Source organism: Mustelus asterias, chromosome 12 (assembly GCF_964213995.1).
Source record: "Mustelus asterias chromosome 12, sMusAst1.hap1.1, whole genome shotgun sequence".
NCBI classification, from domain to species: Eukaryota; Metazoa; Chordata; class Chondrichthyes; order Carcharhiniformes; family Triakidae; genus Mustelus; species Mustelus asterias.
This window is the reverse complement of record NC_135812.1, coordinates 10345650-10366089: the sequence shown is the minus strand read 5'-3', so window position 1 is coordinate 10366089 and position 20440 is coordinate 10345650. Positions and strand designations below refer to the sequence as shown.

Genomic DNA, 20440 nt, shown 5'->3' with positions numbered 1-20440 from the left:
GAAGTCTCATAATAGCAGGTTAAAGTCCAACAGGTTTATTTGGAATCACGAGTTTTCGGAGCGCTGCTCCTTCATCAGGTGAGTGGTGACACTGCTTAGAGGTTGACTCACCTGATGAAGGGGCAGTGCTCCGAAAGCTCGTGATTCCAAATAAACCTGTTGGACTTTAACCTGGTGTTGTGAGACTTTTAACTGCGTCCACCCCGGTCCAACACCGGCATCTGCACATCATACTTGAGGAAGGATGTGAAGGAGAGGAGATTCACGTGACTAATTCCAGGGATGAAGGGCTGCAGCTATGAGGGTGGATTGGAGAGGTTGGGACTGTTTTCCTTGGAGAAAAGAAGGTTGAGAGGAGACTTGAGAGAGGTATTCAGGATCCTGAGGGGTCTGGACAGGGTAAATAGTGAGGAACTACTTACCCTGTCCAGACAGGGTAAATCAAGAACTAGAGGGCACAGATTCAAAATAATTGGCAAAAGGAGTAAAAATGGTAGGGAGAAAGAATTTCACCCAGAGGATGGTTGGAATGTGGAACAAGCTTCCTGAGCGGGTTAGCGGAGGCAGGTTCTTTTGAGGTATTCAAAGGGAAATTTGATTATCCGAAAGGAAAGAATGTGCAAGGTTATGGAGACAGTAAAGTTTTTATTTATTAGTCACAATAGGCTCACATTCACACTGCAATGAAGTTACTGTGAAAATCCCCTGGTTGCCACGCTCCGGCGACACGGAGGCAGGGGAGTGGGACTAGATGGAATGCTCTATCAGTGACTGCAGAGTCAATAGGCCAAATGGCCTCCTCCTTTTGCACAACTTCAGTGGAACGTCAGCGAAGGTGTTTGTGAAATAAAGGTGAGGGGGGAAAACACCAATTCCGCAGTGTGATGAAATTCAAGTTGCCCTGATTTAAAGAATATCTCAGTTTTTTTAATGGTATTTCTCCAGGGCAGCATGTCCTTCTCACAATTCCTAATTTGTGCCCCTGTTGTATTTCTCTTCCCAGCATTTGGTCGGACGGTTAATCGGCAGACAAGGGAGATATGTGAGCTTCTTGAAGCAGACTTCTGGTGCCAAGATTTACATATCGACACTGCCTTACACTCAAGATTTCCAGATCTGTCATATAGAAGGTAGGTCAGCAGCAAGTTTAAAGCACGCTGGCTTTGTGTCTCAAATTTGCCCAGGTGTGCAGATTGCGAAACTGACTTGCTTCCCAAGATACCAGCCGTGGCTTGGTGAGCAGCACTCGAGCTTTTTCGAGTCAGCTTGAGAAGCCCCACTCCAAGAACTCGAGTCGATGACCTAGCTTTTAATTGCAGTACCCGAGGGAGTGCTGCACTGTTGGCAGTACTGTCCTTTGGCTGAGATATTACCAGTATGCATTCAGGTGCACATAAAAAAAACCCATGTCCCCAACGTTGTGGCCAACGTTTATCGCTCAGCTAATATCAAACAGGTTACCTAGTTATTTATCATATTGCTGTTTGTGGGAGCTTGCTGTGTGCAAATTGGTTGCTGTGTTTCCTACATTCAGGTGGCACCCCCAAGCAACATCCCATGGATTTTAAACTGAGAACGTCCAGCAATAGTTACCACACTGGGCAGCAAGATCTGTTGGGGTTGCTTCCGCTTTAGAATAGAGACAACTGGTTTCTCAAAGCAGGCGCTCTCCAGACAGAACTTGGAAGTGAGCATATCTTCCTGCCTCTCTGGCCTGCAATCTCAAAATCAACTCGCTGCATCGGGTGAATTTGCCTGATATGCTGTATTTCTTTTTGAACCTCCTTTATATGAACGGACTTCCTTAGATGTCACCTGTAATTACCTTTATTACATGGCTTTTTTGAATTTACATGTGAATCTACCCCCATCTTTCATTGTTGCCAAAGCTGCCTTCGGTAAGCGCTTAAACTTAAGTTCATTCATTAGTGTCACAAGTAGGCTTGCAATGAAGTTACTGTGAAAATCCCCTAGTCGCCACACTCCAGCGCCTGTTCGGGTTCACTGAGGGAGAATTTAGCACGGCCAAAGCACCCTAACCAGCACGTCTTTCAGACTGTGGGAGGAAATTGGAGCGCCCGGAGGAATCACTGGGAGAATGTGCAGACTCCGCACAGGCAGTGAAGCAAGTTGGGAATTGAACCTGGGTCCCCTGGCGTTGACACAGTAAGAAGTTTTAACAACAACAGGTTAAAGTCCAACAGGTTTATTTGGTAGCAAAAGCCACAAGCTTTCGGAGCCTTAAGCCCCTTCTTCAGGTGAGTCACACCCTGGCGTTGAGACAGCAGTGCTAACCCCTGTGTCACCGTGCAGCCCATTGGTGAAATGCTAATCTGCATATCAAAGCCCTAGTTCTATCAACTTGGGCAATTTGTCCCTTTTTTGCCTTAAAATAATAGCTCATTTTCCTTTCAAAGCTACAGCCACCAGAACACAGAGTCAACTATTGAATCTCTTATTATTTTCCATCTTATCACCAGGTCCTGACAATGGTCACATGATCTCCTGGGACTGGGGAACCACTTGGGGGCAGGAGCATTCGAGCTTGTCCAAGGAGATCACATTGCTCTTGGATATCATTTAACCCCTAAAATCCACCTTGCTCCATAAACTTGTTTTTCATTAACCTGTCCAGCTCTTTTTAAACATGTATATTTAAATGTATATACCTATGTTTCTCTAGCTCTTGGGACTAAAGGGATCAATGGATATGGGGGGGAAGTGGGGACTCAGGATATTGAATTTGGTGACCAGCCATGATAATGAATAGCAGAGCAGGCTCGATGGGCCGAACGGGCTACTCCTTCTAGTTTCTTTATTAACCTATCTTGTTATACAGGGTGATGACTTATTGAAAACATGTACATTCTCATGCCTAACAGCTTACATTTTTATATTGTAATTTTTAAAATCCTAAGATTGTACTTCTTTCTTTTTCATTGAGCCAGACTAGTTAGTGTTATCAGAAAGCAGTATGATAAACCATCTGTTTTGGATATCACCCACCAGCTCACCCAAATCACTTGAGTTCTATGCTTCAGCAATTCATAATTGACAGCAGCTCACAATGTTGTCCATTTAATAGATTTATAAATACCCAGAAGTACTATTAGCTGTTTTCAAACCTATATTATTACACTCAAGAAAGCACAAGGCTGCGGCCTGAAGTTCCAAGGCCTAATACTTGTCATGCTTGGCAAACATCAGTACAATAAAGTGTCTGGAGATCTGCAACCAGCTAATATAAAAGTCTCATTCTTAACATTGTGCCACAACGATAGGTTCGCAAATTTAACAATCCTCAACATCCTGGCAGGATTTCCTGCTCTGAGCGGATTTGAGGGTTATTTTATATCGAGGTCTAACTGAAGTATCAGTTTGCCCCAGCGGAGCCGGGTGTCCGGCGATTGGAAGCCCGCTGCGGAGTTGAGCACGTGATCTAAGCTGATGGTTCAAGCTGCTGTGTTGTCAGAGGTGCCGTCCTTCGGGTGGGACTCCCAACCCGGTTTGTTTGCTGGGCAAGGGTGCGGAGGATCTGGAACTGTTCAGAGTGGAGACGGGGCATTGTTGCAGCGTCTGAGCTAACATTCCCCCGCGTCGGCACAAAACCCAGCTCTGCTCATTCATTTTTGGAGTCTTTGCCCTGTGTCAACTGGCTGTGGCTTCTGCCTTTTGTCTAGACTTCCACAAGTAATTCATTAGTTTCTAAAGCGGTTTCGGATATCCTGAGGACATGATTCACTTTATTTAGAAGAAGGATTTAAACTCAACTGTCTTTCTTACTCTTCCTGAACAGGTAATCAACAGCAGGTAGATAAAGCACTTAACCTGATCGGAAAGAAGTTTAAGGAACTGGATCTCCGGAATCTCTATGTCCCCCCTCCTCCTCCTTTGACATTACCTTCATTACCCATAACTTCATGGGTAAGCGTTGTGTTGTTGACAGCAGAACATTGGTTATGCGTGTTTTTTTTGCTATGGTTATACAATAAAAGGCTCCGTTGTCATGTTTAGCTCTGGCAGCACTCAGGGGATTGTCGTGCTGTCCTTTCAGATTTGTGTTTTGACTCCTGATGACTTTGACATCTTTTTTAAAAAAAAAACCCCAATTGTCATTTTGGCTGGTTCTTGGTGTCAGCTGTGAGATTCTGATTACAAAAATTTGATCCTCAAATGTCCCTATTTCAGTCCGGAAGGCTGGATGGAACCCTATTCAAGAAACAGGACCAAATTAGTGTCTCGTTTTTAGGCTAGCTCGATTCATGGTGCCAAGTGTCTACAGCATAGAAACCTCTCAGCTGACCCAAAAAGCTTGGTTGGCTGGACAGCCGGTTAGTGATGCAGAGCGATGCCAACAGCATGGGTTCAATTCCTGTACCAGCTGAGCTTATCCATGAAGGCCCCCCCCCTTCTCAATCTTGCCCCTCGCCCGAGGTGTGGTGACCCTCAGTTTATTATTGTCACAAGTAGGCTTACATTAACACTGCAATGAAGTTACTGTGAAAATCTCCTAGTCGCCACACTCTGGCGCCTGTTCGGGTACACTGAGGGAGAATTTAGCATGGCCAATGCACCTAACCAGTCTTTCGGACTGTGGGAGGAAACCGGAGCATCTGGAGAAAACCCACGCAGACACAGGGAGAATGTGCAGACTCCGCACAGACAGACAGCGACCCAAGCCAGAAATCGAACCCGGGTCTCCAGGGCTGTGAGGCAGCAATGCTAAGCACTGTGCCACCCAAATCACCACCAGTCAGCTCTCCCCCCTCAAAGGGGAGAGCTGCCTATGGTCATCTGGGACTGTGGCGACTTTACCTTTTTTACTATTTGCCTCACCCACTCCTTGTGGTAGTGAGTTCCATGTTCTCGTCACCTCTGGGCAAAGTAGTTTCTCCTGAATCCCCAATTGGAATTGTTACTGATTATCCTATGTTTCGGGTGCTAGTCCTGGTGTCCCCAGCAGTTGGGAAAGTCAGCTCTATGGCCTATTCTACCAAACCCTTTCGTTATCTTGAAGATCTCTAGCAGGTCATTTCCCTGTCCCTCTTTCCTAGAGAACAGAACCCCAACCTGATTCAAGTGAACATTTAAAAGTGAGATCATTTTGAGTATAAACAGCATGGATTTGTTAAAGCTAAGTTGTGCTTGATACACTTCAATAAAGTGACTTAAATAAACACATATATGTTTGTATGTGTGGCAGGTTTATCACAAGTGACATAAGATATAACACAATTTTACAGCAAAGAGGCCGTTTGGTCCATCGGGTCTGTGCCACACATCAAGCACCTATCTATTTTAATTCCCCTTTTCAGCACTTGTCCGTAGACTTGTACGCTATGGCATTTTAAATGCTCATCTAAATGCTTTTTAAAAATTGAGGGTTCCCCCCTCTATCACGCTTTCAGGCAGAGATTTTCAGATTCCCATCATCTGGGTGAAAAAGTCTCCTCCAAATCTCCTGCCCACTTCCCTTAAATCTTTCCCCCCTTTTTATTGACCCCTCTACTGAGGGGAAAAGTTCCTTCCTATCTATGTCCCTTATAAATTTGTATACCTCAATCAGAATCCCTCCTCAGCCTTCTCTGCTCCAAGAATAACAACCCCAGCCTAGCCAGCCCCTCTTCATAGCTGAACCACTCCAACCCAGGCAATATCCTGATGAATCTCCTCTGCACCCTCTCTTGTGCAATGACATCGCTCCTACAGTGTGCCGACCAGAACTGCGCACTCTAGCTCTGGTCTAGCAAGTGTTTTATTCAGCTCAATCATAACCTCCCTGCTTTCACAAGGGTTGTTCCAAAAATTCAAGTCTGTGCTAGATTTAAGCTAATCTTTGCTGCTTCTGGGTGGGGGGGGGGTATTAATGTTGTGCGGATTAGCAAAACCAATAAATTTGATCAGCCTCTGGTCAGTGTTTGTGTATCCACAAATAGACAATGACTTGGGAATAGGGTACCTTATCTGAATTTGCTATCTGTCCCAAAATTGGGTGTCTGCTAAGTGATGACTTAACGATTTGAGAAGGACCTAGGTTAGTGGAACGGAGAGTCTAGCACTGTTGACGCTATGGTGATAGCCTGCAATACAAAATGAACCGTAAATCTGCAACCCTGTGGCTTCTGTGCAAGGATTCAAGGGGTGGGAATTTGCAGGGGAGGGGGAGAGTGGTGGGAATTTGTCAAAATCAGAACAGAAAATTGCCGCTGTGAAGGGAATGACGCTGCAATAACCATGAACCCATCGCAGGAGCTCAGCAAGGGGCTTCCAGGCCCGGTGACAAGTTGCAATTACATTGTGCAGGGAGTGTGAAGAAGTAAATTTTTTGGGTGCAATCACAAGGAATGGAAGAATGTACTTGACAGAAAGCTTGTCAAACAAGGTGACTGAGTTTAAAAACACTTAACTCACCTAATTTTAGAGCACTTGTTTTGATTAATTTCTATAGCATTACAGTCAATAACAATCTGAAATTGGTTACGCAATGAAAACACTTAAAATCTGTACCAGGCAAGACAAATAAATGTCATCGCTTAGTGATGGACAATCTAAAGAGCTCCTTAGCAGGGGACTGTCTCAGATGTGCAATGTTAAAAGGTCTCTTGCTGTGCCACAGCTTTTTTGAAGGTCACTTGTTGAGTGAATTATTGGGTACTTTATATATCCAAAAAAAGACTGTCGGTTTAAGTTGGTGAAAACTTGCTTGCCTAGTCTGAAGGACTGGATCTAAAACCGATTCCCGGCTTGGGTCACTGCCTGTGTGGAGTTTGCACATTCTCCTCGTGTCTGCGTGGGTTTCCTCCGGGTGCTCCGGTTTCCTCCCACAGTCCAAAGATGTGCGGGTTAGGTTGATTGGCCGTGCTAAAATTGCCCCCGAGTGTCCTGGGATGCGTGGATTAGTGGGTAAAATATGTAGGGTTATGGGGGTAGGGCCTGGGTGGGATTGTGGTCGGTGCAGACTCGATGGGCCGAATGGCCTCTTTCTGTACTGTAGGGTTTCTATGAAAACCTGTTCAGAGATGTGTAAACACTCCAGATTGACCTGCAATTTTTTTGTCTTCCCATTAGCAGCACAATGGTTAACACTGCTGCCTCACCAGTGCCAGGGGGCTGGGTTCAAATCCGGCTTCAGGTGACTGTGTGGAGTTTGTACATTCTCCCCCCCCCTCGTGTCTGGGTGGGTTTCCTCTGGGTGCTCCGTTTTCCTCCCACGCTCCAAAAATGTGCGGGTTAGGTTGATTGGCCATGCTCATTCGCTCCTTAGTGTCAGGGTGATTGACAGAGTAAATATGTGGGGTTGCAGGGATAGGGCCTGGGTGGCGTTGTTGGTGCAGGCTGGATGGGCTGAATGGCCTCCTTCTGCACTGCAGGGATTCTACTCTATCACGCGTCCAATTGTAATATTCTTTTTTGTCATCCACAGCTCATGCTTCCCGACGGTGTGACTGTTGATGTGCTGGTGGTGAATATCGTCAATGCTGGGCACATGTTTGTACAGCAGCATACGCACCCTACATGCCATGTCCTACGCAATATGGATCAACAAATGTTCCTGCTTTACTCTCAGCCAGGAATCCCAACACTAACGCCGCCTTTAGAAGTTAAGTGTTTCTCGCCCTTAACTAATGAATTAATCTGCATTTAGGCTAGAACGCAGAAAGTATGAGTTGTCCTCAACACGAGGCAAATACCCGAGTATGTGAGCACATGCTCTAGCAAACGCTTGTCATAGATTATACATCTCGTTCCCTTTTGTCTGCACTTAAATGTGGTTCTGAGACCAATTATGATACACCACTTGTTGCTGCACCTGGCCAGTTGACCTGGGGATGCTCCCAGTTTGTGTGACCACGCCGTGTGGAGTGACTGTTGTGCAGCAGGAACCCCAGTTTCATTTCTGGTTGAATCTAACTAATTTTGATTAGGGAATATCTTAAGTCTGGAGGGTTTTGTTTTGTCAGTCACTTAGCAATAGAACTTGGAACCTAATGTGAGCAGTGCTGATGAGGCAAGACTTGTTGTCTGTCACTTGTTGGCATAGGAACAGGAGGAGGCCTATCTGCCCCTTGAACCTGTTCCACCATTCAGTGAGATCATGGCTGATTTGAAACCTAACTCCATATCCTTGCCATTGCCCCATACATCTCTCCACTTCAGCGAAGAAAAATATTACTGATCTCTGATTTTAAAATCAACAATTGATCACTTACTGATTGTGAAAGAGTTCCAAACTTCTACCACCCTTCGTACCTCCTAATCCCACTGCTGAAAGGTGTAGCTGTAATTTTTAGACTATGCCCGCACCCCCCAACACTCCAGGGAGATAGGATAGATAGATAGATAGATAGACTCCAAATGGATAGCCTCTTAACCTTCAAAATTCCAGGGAATATATTTCTAGTCTGCCTAATCTCTCTACTTGAACCTTAGGAGTTATTATGTGCTATTCTGGCAAATCTATGCTGCACTCCCTCCATATCCTTCGTGAGGTGTGTCCAAAATTGAACGTGTTACTGCTGGTGTAGTCCTAACCATATTGTAGTCTGCTGGATGGTGACCTGGTACATCAAGGTCTTCATCCAATTCAGAAAGCCTTGGGGCAGCCATCTGGTGTGGCACTAATTGCACCCAGATCAGATAGAGATTCTCTTCTATGTTGGATTTGGGTGAACTCTGATGGGAGAAGGCTGGTATGAAGCATAAAGGCCCGAATGGACCAGTTGGCTGAATGGCCTCTTTCTATGCTATAATCTGGCATGGTTGGATTTTGACGAGCACTGTTTCTGATAGTTGACAAATTACCAGCCTCATTACATTCGGCCTTGCGACTTTCCAAGGTGGGATTTGAACTCGCAGCCTTCTAGTTTTAGTCCAGTACCACAGAGAAAAATGTTTATCTTTAGCTGCAAAAAAGAATTTGTCATGCTTCTTTTCACTCCTGCAGTTGGAATAATCTGTGCAGCTCCTGCAGTGGATGGCGCCTGGTGGCGGGCGCAAGTTGTCGCCTATTTTGAAGAGACGAATGAAGTTGAAATCCGATATGTTGATTACGGTGGCTATGAACGAGTTAAAATTGAAGCACTACGGCAAATCAGGTGACTTACCTGCTCCTCTTAACACTTTAATTTAACTCGAGGTAAACCAGCGTAGAAAACTTGGAATTTCCAAGCTCGTGAATTAGCTGCTTAAAGTCATGGGGCTGTGGGCGTTGCATTTAATGTTCATCCCTAATTGCCCTTGGAACTGCTGGGCCATTTCAGACGGCATTCAAAAGCCAACCACATTGCTTTGGCTCTGGAGTCACGTGTAGGCCAGACCCGGTAAGGGCGGCAGATTTTCTTCCCTAAAGGACACGAGTGAACCAGATGGATTTTTATGACAGTCGACAATGGCCTCATGTTCATCGTTAGACTTTTAATTCCAGGTTTTTATTGAATTCAAATTGGGATTCAAGCCCCGGGCCCCAGAGCATTATCCTGGATTTTTGGATTACTGGGCCAGCAGCAATATCACTACACCGCTGCCTCCCCAGTGATGGACCTAATTAGATAGAATCATTTCCCTTTAGGGCGAGGTGGGTGCTTCTGTTAACTAGCCTCATGTGGAACGTAGGTGCTTCACTTTCTATGGGGATTTTTTTTGAGCTAAGGAATGCCTGCCATAAACTTGAAGATCACATGCCCAATATGGACACCATCTCTCTGCCTGCCAACAGTTAAGGAAGAGTCTTTTGTGCCCTACAGCATCTCCAATGTAAATGGTAGATTGTGAGACTTTAAGCAGTCTGGATAGTGCTCCAGAACTGCCTGACCCAGGAAAGTGATCACAGGCTGCATCGGCAACTTGGCGCCTCTGATCCAGGCTTTTGCAATTTTGATTTGATTTATTATTGTCACATGTATTAGTATACAGTGAAAAGTACTGTTTCTTGAGCACTATACAGCCAAAGCATACCGTTCATAGAGAAGGAAAGGAGAGAGTGCAGAATGTAGTTACAGTCATAGCTAGGGTGTAGAGAAAGATCAGCTTAGTGCGAGGTAGGTCCATTCAAAAGTCTGATGGCAGCAGGGGGGAAAAAAAGCTGTCCTCGAGTCAGTTGGTACGTCACCTCAGACTTTTGTATCTTCCTGAACGGAAGAAGATAGAAGAGACTATGTCCGCAGTGCATGCGGTCCTTAATTATGCTGGCTGCTTTCCCGAGGCAGCAGGAAATGTTGACGGAGTCAATGGATGGGAGGCTGGTTTGCGTGATGGATTGGAATACATTCACAACCTTTTGTAGTTCCTTGCAGTCTTGAGCAGAGCAGGAGCCATGCCAAGCTGTGATACAACCAGAAAGAATGCTTTCTATGGTGCATCTGTAAACGTTGGTGAGGATCATAGCTGACATGCCAAATTTCCTTAGTCTTCTGAGCCAGTAAGGCATTAGTGGGCTTTCTTAACTATAGTGTCGGCATGGGGGGACCAGGACAGGTTGGTGATCTGGCCATCTAAAAATGTGAAGCTCTCGACCCTTTCTACTTAGTCCCTGTTGACGTAGATAGGGGCATGTTCTCCTTTACGTTTCCTGAAGTTGATGACCATCTCCTTCGTTTTGTTGACATTGAGGGAGAGATTATTGTTGCTGCACCAGATCACCAGATTCTCTATCTCATTCCTGTACTCTGTCTCGTCATTGTTTGAGATCTGACCCACTACGGTGGTGTCATCAGCAAACCTGCAAATGGAGTTGATGGGGAATTTGGCCACACAGTCATAGATGTATAAGGAGTATAGTCTCCAGTATAGTATAGACCCCAGTCCAATGCCAGCAACTCCACATCGTGAGTAGAGTAGGCGGCTGAGCTCCACCAACTGTTTGTGCCCCAGGGTACTCCTGAGTGTTAATACCATCAGAGTAGAAAGGATGACCCGACTTGGTCTCAGTGCAGGAGAACATTTCTTCTTTTGAGTGAACTTCAATGGGAAATATTGCATTTGCTTTGGGAAGCAGGAGGAGAGAGGTCCCACAATTCTCAGGGAGAAATTCCAAAGCTAACTAAACGGGAAGGCAAAGTCGTTGCTGGGGCTGCCTGGGCCACGATTGGACGGGCAAGTTAGAACCAAGCAAGGGCAGTCCTGGTGCGCTGGGTCGTGGCAGGAATACTGCAGAGTGAGGGGGGGGTAAAGGGTCAGGAATTACAAATGCAGAGGTTGTGATTTATGATGATGGTCGGGACATTTCAGTGCATCGGGAATGGGAGAACAGTGATTGAAGTGTTTGAAACCTCAGCGACAAGGGGTAAGGGAAGGTGGAGTTGAGGGAGTGGCTGGCTGGGCAAATCATTGTGCTGAATGGATAGCAAATTGGGAGTTTGAAGGTCTTAATTTTTTTCACTGAAGTAGATGTACAAGGGGCTCCTTGGAGAGAGCCCGGTCTGGGACTGAGTGCAATGAGGTTAGAATATGATGTTTCTGAAGGGGTAGCTGTGAATGTGAGGACAAGAGTCTTGGAGAGGGAGGGTGGCAGAGTGGTGAATCCTGGGGGAGCTTGCGGGGGGTGCTTGCCCTCTCAGCAACACCAGCGGCTAAAGAAATTGTATTATTGGAGGAATTGTCCCTCACACAGCTAGGACACCGACCAGTTTGTCAGCAAACACAGTGCAGCTGTGGAATGTAAATCTTACTAAGCACTTCCTTAAGAACTTGCATTTGGGATGCTGGAGGAATGCCAGTTGTGCGCTCACTGTCATTCCTATACTTGCTACTTGTCTGAACATTTTTTTAATATATCAACAGATCTGATTTTGTATCACTACCGTTCCAAGGGACTGAGGTCCTGTTAGACAATATAATGCCTCTTCCAGGTAAGTGATCCTTGCCATGCATTCCAAACTGTACTATCAGGCCATTCATGAAATCTGTATCTTACAGATTAAACACTGTGTTCTTTGTAACCCTTGACAGGTGAGGACCATTTCTCTGAAGAAGCAAACACAGCAATGGATGAAATGACGCGAGGAGCTGCTTTGCTTGCCCAGGTATGATGTGCTTGGGAGATGGTGGTTACTAACTCTTCAGGCGTGTGGTTTTTTTTGTGCTTGTCTGTGAGTAGCTCGTGTTGTGGGTGAGAAAAGTTTCCAGTTTTTTTTCACACTGATATCCTGGTTCGACACAACGTCAGGCGCTCCATAGCCAATGTGCCTTGAGGTGGCCCATTGACAGACCATTCTAATTGCCAGGCAGCTCTGAATTAGGGGCAGTTATATTATTTTTATTCATGGGACATGGGCGTCGCTGGCTGGCCAGCATTCATTGCCCATCCCTAGTTGCCTGAGCACATTTGAGTGTCAACCACATTGCTGTGGCTCTGGAGTCACATGTAGGCCAGACCAGGTAAGGACGGCAGATTTCCTTCCCTAAAGGACATTAGTGAACCAGATGGGTTTATCTGACAATCAACAATGGTTTCATGATCATCAGTAAATTTTTAATTCCAGATATTTTTTTTATTGAATTCAAATTTCACCATCTGTCGTGGTGGGATTTGAACCCGGGTCCCCAGAACATTAGCTGAGTTTCTGGATTAATAGACGAGTGTTAATACCACAAGACCTCCCCTAGTTACAAGCCCATTGGGTTCTATTGAGATTGCTTATGATTCACTCATGTGGGGCCTTTTATCTTAATCATTCCATCACTCAGTTCCGGATTCGGCACTTGAAAGACTGATATCTCTCCTCATCTTTTACCCTCTAGTCACTCGACTCCTTTTCTGCTTCTGTTTGTGAGGTTAATTTCACCTGGTGCTTTGGGTTACAAACTTGGTTGTGGGGGAAAATATAACTGAAAATTCTCAGCAGGAATTGCTCTCATTGGGTAGAGTCAGGACAGAGGTGAACACTGGGGAGTTTGAGTGGTTGCACCTGCACATCCATGTGAGCCAGGTCCTCAAGTCACTTTTATCCAGTAAATCATCACCTGCAAGGTGCACGTGCAGATCCTATCAAAGAAATTCGTATTCAACGTAGCAAGGGGTCAAGGTATTGTCAACAAATTTAAAAGATGATGAAGTAGCCACACCGAAAACTTGTCTTTGGAAAGCCCTTGTGGCAGTGGCAATGTACGGCTGTAATATCTACATCGAGAGCAGTGACGAGGCTTGAGTAAGAGCATTTGAAATGAAAGAACTCAGATGGACGTTACACTGTCATGGACAGCAAAATGAACAAACGAGTGGGAGCTGGAGAAAGCTGGTGTTCAGAGGAACCTGTTTGAGGCAGTTATAGTATAGAAGCTCAGATAGTTTAGATACCTGATGTGGACAGGGGCGGGGGGGGGGGGGTGTGGGGAAGTGTTTGGAAAACCTGCACAGGGAAGATCCAAAATGGTGCGGGTGGATAAAATCAGAACGAGGACTGGCCTCTATAGGACAGGCAGTGCGAGCAACGGGAAATCGGAGGAGAAAGATGGTTCATGGTGTGGCCAACCCTCAGAACGAGGATGGATGAAGAACGAGGCCAACAAGGTAGACCTTCATTCTCTCACCTTGCCCTGACTGCTCACTCTACAAATGTAGAGTGCAGATGATGTCCAGCTCAATTCCTGTCCAATGCTGAGGTGGCTGGTTTCAGCCAGGGCGGCCATAGGACCATTGGAATTGGCCCCTCTTTCTCCGTGCTGGGAAGGGGTAACATCACTTGGGGAGTTTTTACTTCATTGATTTGATAGGGTAGATTGAGCAAAACTTATTTCGTCTGGTCCAGAAAAGGGAGCATGGCCTTAAAGTTAGAGCGAGGCTCCTCAGAGGTGATGTCAGGAATCACTTCCTCTCACTCGGCAGTGGAAATCAGGAAGACTCTCCAGCTGTTCAGATCGGAATTAAATTGTAAAAAGCTGAGGGTGATGGTTTTTCCTTGTTGGGTTAGGCTACTGAGGGGTCTGGAACCCAAGATTAGTGTGTTGAGGTGTAGCTCAACCATGAACTAATTAGTACAACAGGAAGGGACTGAAAGGCCTACTCTTCCTAAGAACACGTTCCAACAATTTTGTTTGTCTTTCATGGGATCGAAGGGAGGACATTGTTAGACATGACAGCAAAACCCCTGCACCTGAATGGTCTCATGCCCACGTGGCTGTTGGTGAGATCAACAAAATTGCGCCAATTATTCCCCACTAAGAGGCTCATTCATTTCTTCTGGGGTATATTACTGCAGCATTCTGAGGGGTCCTTACTGGGTAGATGCTGAGGGGGCGCTTCCTCCTGTGGGAGAGAGAATCTAGTACTCGAGGACAAAGTTCAACGGTAAGGGGCCTCACATTTATGATGGAGAAGAAGAGGATTTTTTTTTTGAGGATTGTTAGTCTTTGGAATTCTCTTTCCCAGCGAGCAGTAGAGACTGGATCATCGAATGGATTTGAGGCGGAGTTAGTTTTGATTGACAAGGGTGCCTGGGGTTATGGGGAGGGGGCTGGCAGGAAGGTGGAGTTGAGGCTGCAGTCAGATGAGCCATGCTCTTGTTGAATGGTAGAGCAAGCCTGAGGGGCTGAATGGCCTACTTCCTTACCTTATGTAAGCAGAGTAGTGGGAGTACTGTTGCTGGCCAAGTTTCTTGGCTGTCTAGAGAAATCAAGTGTGTGTGTGTGTTGAAATGTTTATATGGTATGATTTAGCACGCTTCCCCCACCCCTAATAAAATACCTTCAACGCTTGTTGCTCCTGACTGAATAACGTCTTGAGTGCCGGTACTCGTATTAACAAAGAAACTAACCCAATGCGAATTTCTTAACATTCATTTTTATGAACTGTGCGTGTTGCTGGCTCGGCCAGCAATTATTACCCTCCAGAAGGTGGTGGTGAGCTGCTGCCTTGAACCCGCTGCAGCCCATGTGGTGTAGGTACACCCACAGTGCTGTTCGGGATGGAGTTTCAGGAGTTTGACCCAGTGACAGTGAAGGAACAGCGACATATTTCCAAGTCAGGGTGACATGTGGCTTAGAGGGGAACCTCCAGGTGGTGGTGTTCCCAGGTATCTGCTGCTATTAATTTGAAAGGGAGAAATTTGTGACAGTTTAATTTTATAGAGTCAGAGGTTTACAGCATGGAAACAGGCCTTTCGGCCCAACTTGTCCATGCCGCCCTTTTTAAACCCTGCAGCTAGTCCCAATTGCCTGCATTTGGCCCATATCCCTCTATATCCATCTTACCCATGTAACTGTCTAAATGCTTTTTAAAAGACAAAATTGTACCCGCCTGTACTACTACCTCTGGCAGCTTGTTCCAGACACTCACCACCCTCTGTGTGAAAAAATTGCCCCTCTGGACCCTTTTGTATCTCTCCCCTCTCACCTTAAACTTATGCCCTCTAGTTTTAGACTCCCCTACCTTTGGGAAAAGGTGTTGACTATCTAGCTGATCTAAGCCCCTCATTATTTTATAGATCTCTATAAGATCCACCCCTCAGCCTTCTAGGCTCCAGAGAAAAAAGTCTCAGTCTATTCAGCCTCTCCTTATAATTTTGATTAACCAATGTTTTGTGCCGATGCAGTTTGTTCACTGTTGTATCGAACCTCTTTTCAGGTTACTGGTTATGACAACAGTGGTGTGCCTCTAATACATCTGTGGAGTATTGTTGGTGAGGAGGTAAGTCAAGAACCTCGCAGCTAACCTTTTCAGAAGACGACATTAGCTTTTTTAAATAAAATCTCCGTCAGTCTAGATGATGGAATTGGATATTGCTATGAACTTTCTCAGTTATCTGAAGCAATTTGACTTGGAATTTGTATGATTGGCCACAGTGCTGTCCATTTTCCCTTTTCCCCACCTCTCTGGATTAGTGGCTGTCTTAATGACAGAATACACACTATGTTTAGCATTGACCAGGCCCCTCTTCTGGATGAACCTGCTCTTTGTTTCCCAAATCAACCCATGGTCTTTATCTAAAGCCAAAAGGGTTACTCTAGGATTTGTTTTGGGTTGCTGAGGTTTAAGGTCCACAAACTGGGTTTGAAATTGATATTTCGAACGCTGCATGGCACCCGGTGTGATGTAAAATAGTCCAAGGCCATCCTTGAAATGTTACCAAGAATATCTCTTGCCCATGTCCTCCGATTTACCAGGAGTGGCATGGTGGCACAGTGGTTAGCACTGCTGCTTCACAGCGCCAGGGACCCGGGTTCGATTCCCAGCTTAGGGTCTGTGTGGAGTTTGCACATTCTCCCCGTGTCTGCGTGGGTTTCCTCCGGGTGCTCCGGTTTTCTCCCACGTTCTGAAAGATGTGCTGGTTAGGGTGCATTGACCTGAACAGGCGCCGGACTGTGGCAACTAGGGGAATTTCACAGTAACTTCATTGCAGTGTTAATGTAAGCCTTACTTGTGATGCTAATAAATAAACTTTATATCCCTTCACCTCTCATCTAAAAGTTCAATGCCACCCCTCTCGGTTTCTCACGGGAGTGTCTACCTTGATGTTTGTGCTCAGTCCCTGGAGTGGGACTTGAACCCAGAACCTTGTGACCCCAGAGGCAACCAACTGAGTCGCAACTGGTGCAGCACAGCCATGTTCAGGATGTTGAATTGATTCAGATCATTAAGTTGAGCCAAGCTGTGTGCTCCTAGAGAACTGCATGAGTGTGTCCACTATGGAGAATGCTAAAATCTTGCTCTTTCTTCCCCCTCCTCTCTCAAGGTCCTGTTTATAAACCGAATCCTGGTGGAGAAAGGACATGCGCAGTGGATAGAAAACTATTAATCTGCAGCCTGAGGCCCTTTTCTAAACTCATTTTGCACTGCATTGTAATTCAATCATTTGCTAGCTGTGCGGATGTGTATATAAGTCACTGTATTAATATTTTGTAAGATCTCACTGGAGTACATAAAGGGAACTTTTTCAAAATTATGGAATCTAATTGGTAAGTGATTGTCACTCGGTTAAGTCATGTCTGATCAATTTGGTATTTAAGAAACAACAAACTTAATTGTCATTGTACAGAATAGTTTTGCTAGATTACTTGAATGGAATGATATTGCGATCAATGAACTCTTTGCTACTCGGTTGTACAGACCTGTAAAAAGTATCAAGAATAACTGACAGAACTCAGCTTGTGTGGTGGTTTTTTTTTTAATTATAATTTGGAGCTTCTCACAAATCTTGTGTCTTTGTCATTTTTGGTTCCGTTTTGGGAGTGCAAGTTGGGACCCTGGTCTGTTTGCCCACTTTGATTTCTTGTGTGTCTTGCTACTGGCTTATTTTGCAGCTTCGTGGCACTCTCGCTTTAAGATTGTGGGTTCGAGCCCAACTTCATAATCCAAGGTGACATCAGTGCAACACAGAGGGAGTGCGTTGCTGTCTGAAATGCTCTTGCTCAGATCAGATCCCCCATTCCTGGATCATTTTGGAGGATATCAGTGGTCCCAGGCCACTCATTTAAGAGTTCCACGGTCTCTTGGCTAACATTCCACCCTCCGATACCTATCACTGGAAACAGATTACCTGCTTATGGAGCTCCTTTCGGGGGTCTCCCGCAGGTATTAGGCACAGGAGTAGGCCATTCAGCCTACGGTGGCACAATGATTAGCATTGCTGCCTCTCAGCGCCAGGGCCCCAGGTTCAATTCTGGCCTTGAGTCACCGTCTGTGTGGAGTCTGCACATTCTCCCCTTGTCTGCGTGGGTTTGCTCCGATTTCCTCCCACAGTCCAAAGATGTGCAAGTTAGGTTGATTGGTCATGCTAAATTGCCCCTTAGTGTCAGGGGGATTAGCAGGGTAAATGTGTGGGGTTACGGGAATAGGATCTGGGTGGGATTGTGGTTGATACAGACTCGATGAGCCGAATGGCCTCCTTCTGCACTGTAGGGATTCTATGAATCATTTCTGCCATACAATGAAATCATGGTTGATCTATGGCCTAACTCCACATTACCTACCTTTGGCCCATATCCCTTAATACCTTTACTTAAGAATGTCATTTAAAGATAGCAACCGATCTAGCATCAACTGCCATTTGTGAAAGAGAGTTCCAAACTTCTACCACCGTGTGTGTGGAAGTGCTTCCGAACATCTCTTCTGAATGGTCTGGCCCCAGTTTTTAGACTATGCCGCCTAGTTCCAGAATCTTCAACCACCCAGTGGAAATAGTTTATCTTCATCTACCCTGTCTTTTCATGTTAGTATCTTGAAGATTTCGATCAGATCACCACTTAGCCTTCTAAATTCTAGAGTAAACAAGTCTAATTTGTCTAATCTCTCCTCACAGCTTAACCCCTGAAGTCCAGGTATCATTCTTGTAAACCTACGCTGCACTCCCTCCAAGGCCTTCCTGAGGTGTGGTGCTCAAGGTTCTTGTGGTCTAACCAGGGTTTTGTATAGCTGCAGCATGACTCCTGTGTCCTTGTATTCCAGTCTTCTAAACATAAGAGCCAGCATTCCATTAACCTTCTTGATTATTTTCTTAACATGTGACATACACCTTGGGGTCTTTCAAGAGGACCACTACTTGCAGCTTGTGAGGTGACCAAAAAAGTGCGTGCCTTGTATACAATAATTGCCAATGATGGGTAGCTCTTGCTTGTTCTGGAGATGTGCACAACTGTCGATCCGTATTCATGCATTCTCAAATACCACAGTTCACCTCGCCTCTCGTTCCCACCTTTGTTAATCGCCTTAATGCCTGCCAGTCGCTTCCTCAAATTTTAGCTCTCTTGTCCAGCTAACCTTTGCGATATTCTGGCTCCATCTTATCCCAATTTAATGTGATGTACTGAGATGTATTCACTCAAAACAATTTCTCTAGCCCCTCGTAAGCTTCCTTGTGTTTTTGCTTTTCTAGTAATTCCTCCGTCGTCCCATTTCCCTTCACGCGAGCTCATCTTCATGATCACCTTCAGTGCATTTACATCCTCCATGGCAAGACCAAGAGCAAATAGTTGCTGAGGTCTGGCGCGCACGTTGAAAAACCTTAGCATAATCGGCATGTTTGTATTATCTTGTTCTGGCTGCATTATCCCAGCATTCTGTCCTGTCTTTTTATTTGCTTCACGTTCGCTCAGATATTGTAAGTGACAAGTCTTTCACTAGCCCCAGGCGTTTCCAAAGTATGTCAGATACACAATGAATTGAATTCAGACATTTATTTTCATTCAGTGTGTAATGCTTTACATTTCCCAGCACTGTTTCATGTTTCTACCCAATTTGCATAGCCGGTCTAAGTCCCGTTGCCAATTTTTAACTGCAGTTTGGCCCTGTCTGCTAATAGGCCTGGGCTGCATTTGGTTTTAGTATCCATATTTTTTCATATTCAATTTGGTATACTTGCATTTATATACCACCTTTCACACTCTTGACTTCCTAAAGCACTTTTACAGCCAATGAAATGCTTTGGAATTGTAGTCCCTATTCTAGAGTCATAGAGGTTTACAGCATGGACACAGGCCCTTCGGCCCAAGCTGTCCATGTCACCCTTTTTTTAAAACCCCTAAGCTAATCCCAATTGCCCGCATTTGGCCCATATCCACGGCACAGTGGCACAGTGGTTAGCACTGCTGCTCCACAGCTCCAGGGACCTGGGTTCGAATCCTGGCTCGGGTCACTGTCTGTGTGGAGTTTGCACATTCTCCTCGTGTCTGCGTGGGTTTCCTCCAGGTGCTCCGGTTTCCTCCCACAGCCCAAAGATGTGCGGGCTAGGTTGATTGGCCATTCTAAATTGCCCCTTAGTGTCCCGGGATGCATTGGTTAGAGGGGTTAGTGGTTAAATATGTAGGGATATGTGGATAGGGCGTGGGTGGGATTGTGGTTGGTGCAGACTCGATGGGCCGAATGGTCTCTTTCTGCACTGTGGGATTCTATAATTCTATCCCTCTATACCCATTGTACCCATGTAAATAGAGTCTAATGGCTGATTATTTACTGTAAGGCCTGTGCCTATTCAAGAGTATATTCACATTGTGAAAAATGTATTTCTCCTTGCTTTTTTTTAACAAAAGCAAAGGCTCTGCTTAAATAAAACCTGGAAATACTCGGGCCTGGCTACATCTGTGGTGAGGGACCCATATTAACCTTTCATTAAACTTAACATGATCATCTTTTATAATTTAAGTCAAGTTGAGCAGCTTCAGATTGTTGCAACGCTCCTTTTGCTGCTAGTGTGAGTAGACCAACATGTCCTAGTCTTCTTTCACTCATTTCTGCTTCTCCCACCTTTGCTCTCTTGTATTGTATATCTCCTCACCCATCAGTCAAAAACTCTTACCCTTGATGCCTTCAATAGGGAGAGGGGAAGGTAGGGAGCTCTTAACTAGAGCAGGTGGAATGACTTTGAGACTCGCCTGGTTCCTCTGACTTTCCTGTGCCAACTCCTGGAGGTGAAGGCTGGGCTGGCCATCACCATCTGAGGAAAAAGGCTCTCACTGTCCACCTTATCTAATCCTCTGATCATCTTGTATGCCTCTATTAAGTCACCTCTTA

The 20440-nt window shown here is 45.5% G+C and overlaps 1 protein-coding gene across 1 annotated transcript in view; it reads left to right on the top strand.

Annotated features, from left to right (window-relative positions):
- Positions 1–20046, top strand: part of akap1b (A kinase (PRKA) anchor protein 1b) — a 68024-nt gene extending 47978 nt beyond the window's left edge. The window contains exons 4-11 of the mRNA XM_078224712.1: positions 1004–1130; positions 3797–3924; positions 7424–7603; positions 8947–9095; positions 11779–11846; positions 11947–12020; positions 15560–15622; positions 16668–20046. Of these exons, the coding sequence (XP_078080838.1) occupies positions 1004–1130; positions 3797–3924; positions 7424–7603; positions 8947–9095; positions 11779–11846; positions 11947–12020; positions 15560–15622; positions 16668–16730 (852 nt within the window). The 3' untranslated portion in view covers positions 16731–20046. The remainder of the gene's footprint in view (positions 1–1003; positions 1131–3796; positions 3925–7423; positions 7604–8946; positions 9096–11778; positions 11847–11946; positions 12021–15559; positions 15623–16667) is intronic.
- The last annotated feature ends 394 nt before the right edge of the window (positions 20047–20440 follow it).